Source organism: Salvelinus alpinus, chromosome 10, assembly GCF_045679555.1.
Source record: "Salvelinus alpinus chromosome 10, SLU_Salpinus.1, whole genome shotgun sequence".
Classification (NCBI taxonomy): Eukaryota; Metazoa; Chordata; class Actinopteri; order Salmoniformes; family Salmonidae; genus Salvelinus; species Salvelinus alpinus.
In genome coordinates, this window is record NC_092095.1 from 66,267,702 (window position 1) to 66,273,663 (window position 5,962).

At 49.4% G+C, this 5,962-nt stretch overlaps 1 protein-coding gene across 1 annotated transcript; it reads left to right on the forward strand.

Moving 5' to 3' along the window:
* The first annotated feature begins 4,627 nt into the window (after nucleotides 1-4,627).
* On the forward strand, nucleotides 4,628-5,359 carry LOC139532975 (sperm acrosomal protein FSA-ACR.1-like). The gene has a single exon (XM_071331118.1). It carries the CDS (start codon nucleotides 4,628-4,630, stop codon nucleotides 5,357-5,359), a length of 732 nt encoding a protein of 243 aa, XP_071187219.1.
* The last annotated feature ends 603 nt before the right edge of the window (nucleotides 5,360-5,962 follow it).

Sequence of the window (5,962 nt, forward strand, 5' to 3'; positions counted from 1 at the left end):
GTGTGTGTGTGTGTGTGTGTGTGTGTGTGTGTGTGTGTGTGTGTCTGTGTGTGAGGAGAAGAGTATGTGGTGGGAGTCTCCAGCTCATGGAAGCCAGCTAATCCATCTCTCTCCCTCTCTCTCTCTCTCTCTCTCTCCCTCCATCTCTCTCTCTCTCTCTCTCTCTCCATCTCCCTCTCCACCCCTCTCTCTATCTCTCATTCCCTTCTATCTCTCCCTCTCTATCTCTCATTCCCTTTCTCTCTCTCCCAGCTAGCTATGTGCAGAATTACCTCCCTAATAGCCTTTCTGCAGCTTCCTGCTAACGGTACCATGGAGAACCATAGACAGACAGACAATCCCATTCAGAGGCATTCAAACAGCAGTCACATAAGATATGAGAGGACATTTTTGTAGTGTCCCTACTGTGACAGAAATCCCCATCTGGATCACTGACTGAAGGTGGAACTAGTAGAGCAGTATAGAGTAGCTATGCGTCGTTTGCAAATGCCGTTTCCTTGATGGTTGGTCGTAGTAAATGAATAGTTGAAAGCAAACAGCTGTTAGTTGGTCTGTTGGTCTGTGGACAATCAGACTGTTCCAAGAGATCTATTGAAGAAACCACATAGCCCATATCATTCCACTTGTAATGGAACATCCAAAAACCAAACATGCAGATTACATGGCACACACACACACTCACCATTAGCATCCTGAGCAGACCCATTACTCTCTATATGTTGTGTGGGCCCCAGCCACAATGATCTAGTCCCAGAGGCCTTTACTCAGGTACAGTACAGTGAAGGGTTCCTCCTGAATGGACAGCACTGGCCTCTTTAAAGGAAAGGAGAAGAATGAGGGCAGGTTATACTACCCAATATGGAGACCAGTGTTGTCTTTCAGCAGGAGCTAGCCTCACTACCCAATATGGAGACCAGTGTTGTCTTTCAGCAGGAGCTAGCCTCACTGCCCAATATGGAGACCAGTGTTGTCTTTCAGCAGGAGCTAGCCTCACTGCCCAATATGGAGACCAGTGTTGTCTTTCAGCAGGAGATAGCCTCACTACCCAATATGGAGACCAGTGTTCTCTTTCAGCAGAAGCTAGCCTCACTACCCAATATGGAGACCAGTGTTGTCTTTCAGCAGGAGCTAGCCTCACTACCCAATATGGAGACCAGTGTTGTCTTTCAGCAGGAGCTAGCCTCACTACCCAATATGGAGACCAGTGTTGTCTTTCAGCAGGAGCTAGCCTCACTGCCCAATATGGAGACCAGTGTTGTCTTTCAGCAGGAGCTAGCCTCACTACCCAATATGGAGACCAGTGTTGTCTTTCAGCAGGAGCTAGCCTCACTACCCAATATGGAGACCAGTGTTGTCTTTCAGCAGGAGCTAGCCTCACTACCCAATATGGAGACCAGTGTTGTCTTTCAGCAGGAGCTAGCCTCACTGCTTCATCCTCACAACCGACAGGACAGGGCAGAAAACATCAAATCATTTGATCAGGTCAGTCAGTAGGAGGATTTACCTTTGCAATGACATGTTTTTGTCACGTCTTCTCCCGTCCCCCTCACTGGCGCACAACGTCGCCAGTTTATTCATTATTACGCACACCTGCCACCATCGTTACGCGCACCTGCGCCTCATGAGACTCCCCTGGACTCCATCACCCTCCTGATTACCTCCCCTATATCTGTCACTCCATTTGGTTCTTTCCCCAGGTGTTATTGACTCTGTTTCTGTGTTTCATGTCTGTATGCTACTCGTGTTTCTTGTTTTGTTCCCTGTACTTGCTTCCCGATTCTTAGCGTACACGTTACAGAACAACGTCTCACCAAAGGGAAGCAACAGGGATGTACTGGTGACCTTGGATCCAAGTTCCGCTACCGAAGCAACCGGGATGCCTCAGCTGGCTCGTCAGGCTTCCATGCCTCGGCTGTCTCGACAGGTTCCCAAGCCTCGGTTGGCTCGTCAAGCTCCCGCGCCTCACCTGACTCATCAGGCTCGTCAGGCTCCCGCGCCCCAGCCAGCTCGTCAGGCTCCCGCTCCCCAGCCGGCACCTGAGGGTTCCCACGCCCCAGCCGGCTCCACAGGTTCCCACGCCCCAGCCGGCTCCACAGGTTCCCGCGCCCCAGCCGGCTCTACAGGTCCCCGCACCTCGGCAGAAGCGACCGGCCCGCTCCTGGTCCTCGGGAGCGCCCCTCTGGTCAACTTCCTGCAGCTGGAGTCGCGCATCAGGGAGGGGGTACTGTCACTTCTACTCCCTCTCCGGCGCTCCACGTCGCCAGTTTATTCATTATTACGCACACCTGCCACCATCGTTACGCGAACCTGCGTCTCATGAGACTCCCCTGGACTCATCACCTTCCTGATTACCTCCCCTATATCTGTCGCTCCCTTTGGTTCATTCCCCAGGCATTATTGACTCTGTTTCATGTCTGTACGCTACTTGTGTTTCGTTCCATGTTCCGTTATTTATTAAATTCACTGTATTTGTTTCCCGATTCTTAGCGTACATGTTACAGTTTTGCTTTTACAATCACTTAGCGCCAATTAATGCTAGGAAATGTATGTGTCCTAACCACAGTTGAGATTGAACTCCAAGAGATCTTTATTTCTATATTATTAAATGTAATAACTATATTGTCGTCCCTCTCCCGACAGTGAATCCCTCCTCCTGAGGGCACAGGATGGAAGGATACGTCTGCCAGTGCCGGCAGTGTCAGTGTCGAGGCTCCAGGCTGCCAGCTGCATCTGATTCATCCTCTCTGGTTGTAATCGGCGTAAGTCATCCTTGATTAACCCCTGCAGAATGAGTCTAATTACTTGAAATTAGCCCAGGCACAGTGGAGCCGCTCTTCATGCAGATGCAAAGTGGAGGGGTGGAGGGCACTAGCCTGCCCTGCAGCCTTATACAATACCTACCTCCTCTCCTCTCTCCAAGCTCCCCTCCTCTCCTCTCTCCAAGCTCCCCTCCTCTCCTCTCTCCAAGCCCCCCTCCTCTCCTCTCTCCAAGCCCCCCTCCTCTCCTCTCTCCAAGCCCCCCTCCTCTCCTCTCTCCAAGCCCCCCTCCTCTCCTCTCTCCAAGCCCCCCTCCTCTCTCCTCTCTGAGAGGTCAGTCTGAACAGGCCCATTTACACCATAGAGGATGCCATAATTGTTCTAGTTTATCAGCGACCGCGTTTCTATTATTCCAGCCTGATGATGTGTTTGTCTGTCTGCCAGCCCTGGACAACAAGGGCTACGTCCCAAATGGAATCCTATGCCCTGCATACTCCACTTATTTTGACCGGGCCTATAGGGCACTATGTAGGGGACAGGGGGCCATTTGGAATGTAGCCCTTGTTTGCCAGGGATGCAGAAAAGTCATTTTAGGCCCATGCCGGGGGAGCGAGACAGCGTATTCAAGCTCGGGGACGACAAATTGAAAAGGGGATTTTGTCATTTTGAAAATCAAAACAGTCCCAATAACCGTCTACCTCGCAGCTAGTCACCTCATTATGCAGACAGCGGAAGATGAGGCTGTTACGTAGAATGTACACTGACTACATCCCAAATGGCACCCTATTCCCTATATAGTGCACTACTTGACCACTATCCGTTTAGCTACCAGGAAATGTACACACCAGACCAGAATCACTGAGGAAGTAAAGTACATTGTTCCTGAATGTGTCTAAGGAGTGGCGGATTGTTTGCGTTTCAGGCAATTTAATTTCTTGGGTTAATTGATAGAATGATTTCCATGTGACTATACGTACTAGTCTAAAAGTGAGTATGAATGAAGTGAAGCCAGTTGAGAGGAAGCACGCCACTATGGTGCCATCAGCTGATCGCATCAGCGGGTATCACACCAACGGGGTTCATACTACTCACATGTGCTCTATTTAAGTTGACCAGTTCTACACACGCTTCCTCAATGGCGGATGTATCTTGCTGCCATTGCGCTGCTGCTGTAAACAGCTGTTAGTCGCTATGCTTGCTGTTTTCTGATATCCCACCGCCGCCGCCAGCCTCCACCTGTCTGTGTTCTGCATTTCTTCCTCCAGGGGATTTGGTATAGAATATTGTGCTCATTGCCTGTAGATATTGTATCATCTTTATATGAAGCTTGGCTCTGGCAGTGAGCTGAAGGAGCAGAGCCTAACGCCAAGCCTATGCATTGTAATCTGTTCTAGAAAATGGTTGAATGTACACGTGGCGTTTCCTTTCTGAACTTGTTTTGAGGGATAACAAGATAAACGTGTCTGTCCACCGTAACTGTACAATGACTGTTGAGAGGAAGTGGTCACTTCCACTGTTTAGTTCACTAACAACTATCGTGTCTAAGTATTTGCCTTGACTGGACATCAGAGGTGTTCGTGGAGAGGTTTACTGGTGTGGAGGTGTTAGTGGAGAGGTTTACTGGCGTGGAGGTGTTAGTGGAGAGGTTTACTGGTGTGGAGGTGTTCGTGGAGAGGTTTACTGGTGTGGAGGTGTTAGTGGAGAGGTTTACTGGCGTGGAGGTGTTAGTGGAGAGGTTTACTGGTGTGGAGGTGTTAGTGGAGAGGTTTACTGGCGTGGAGAGTTAGTGGAGAGGTTTACTGGTGTGGAGGTGTTAGTGGAGAGGTTTACTGGTGTGGAGGTGTTAGTGGAGAGGTTTACTGGCGTGGAGATGTTAGTGGAGAGGTTTACTGGTGTGGAGGTGTTCGTGGAGAGGTTTACTGGTGTGGAGGTGTTAGTGGAGAGGTTTACTGGTGTGTTAGTGGAGAGGTTTACTGGCGTGGAGGTGTTAGTGGAGAGGTTTACTGGTGTGGAGGTGTTAGTGGAGAGGTTTACTGGTGTGTTAGTGGAGAGGTTTACTGGTGTGGAGGTGTTAGTGGAGAGGTTTACTGGTGTGGAGGTGTTAGTGGAGAGGTGTACTGGTGTGGAGGTGTTAGTGGAGAGGTTTACTGGTGTGGAGGTGTTTGTGGAGAGGTTTACTGGTGTGGAGGTGTTAGTGGAGAGGTTTACTGGCGTGGAGGTGTTAGTGGAGAGGTTTACTGGTGTGGAGGTGTTAGTGGAGAGGTTTACTGGTGTGTTAGTGGAGAGGTTTACTGGTGTGGAGGTGTTAGTGGAGAGGTTTACTGGTGTGGAGGTGTTAGTGGAGAGGTTTACTGGTGTGGAGGTGTTAGTGGAGAGGTTTACTGGTGTGGAGGTGTTAGTGGAGAGGTTTACTGGTGTGGAGGTGTTAGTGGAGAGGTTTACTGGTGTGGAGGTGTTAGTGGAGAGGTTTACTGGTGTGGAGGTGTTAGTGGAGAGGTTTACTGGTGTGTTAGTGGAGAGGTTTACTGGTGTGGAGGTGTTAGTGGAGAGGTTTACTGGTGTGGAGGTGTTAGTGGAGAGGTTTACTGGTATGGAGGTGTGAGTGGAGAGGTTTACTGGTGTGGAGGTGTTAGTGGAGAGGTTTACTGGTATGGAGGTGTGAGTGGAGAGTTTTACTGGTATGGAACCGTAATCGATATTCACCAGTGGTTTTATCTGAATGGCTGACTTCTGCATGGTAGAGATTGGAGACATAGGTAAGAAGGGAGTATATGATCGTCACGCGTGGAGAGACTCAATTTACCATCAACCATTTCTTTATCTCACACTGTTAGTCGGTGAGTCTCTCTTATGCGTGCACGCGAACACACACATGCACTCTCTATCCCTCTCCCTCTGTTCTGTTTATCCAGATAAGGCTCTTTGAACCTCACAGTGTTAGTGTGTTCTGAGACTCTGCGGTGGCATCTGTTAATGTCAGTGGTAATGACGTACGGCCTGCTGGCTGACTGGTGATGCACCTTGAAAGAGCAGCGGGGAACTAAGGCTCAATCATTCTCACACTCTTCACAGAAATATATAAATGTATTCATGAAAGGGTGAAAAACAAAGAGCGAGAGAGTAAGAGAGAGAGAGGCTTTCAGAATCTGAGAATCTGAGAACTGCGAATGCAGACACTTCTTTTCTGGTAAATCATTTTCACACA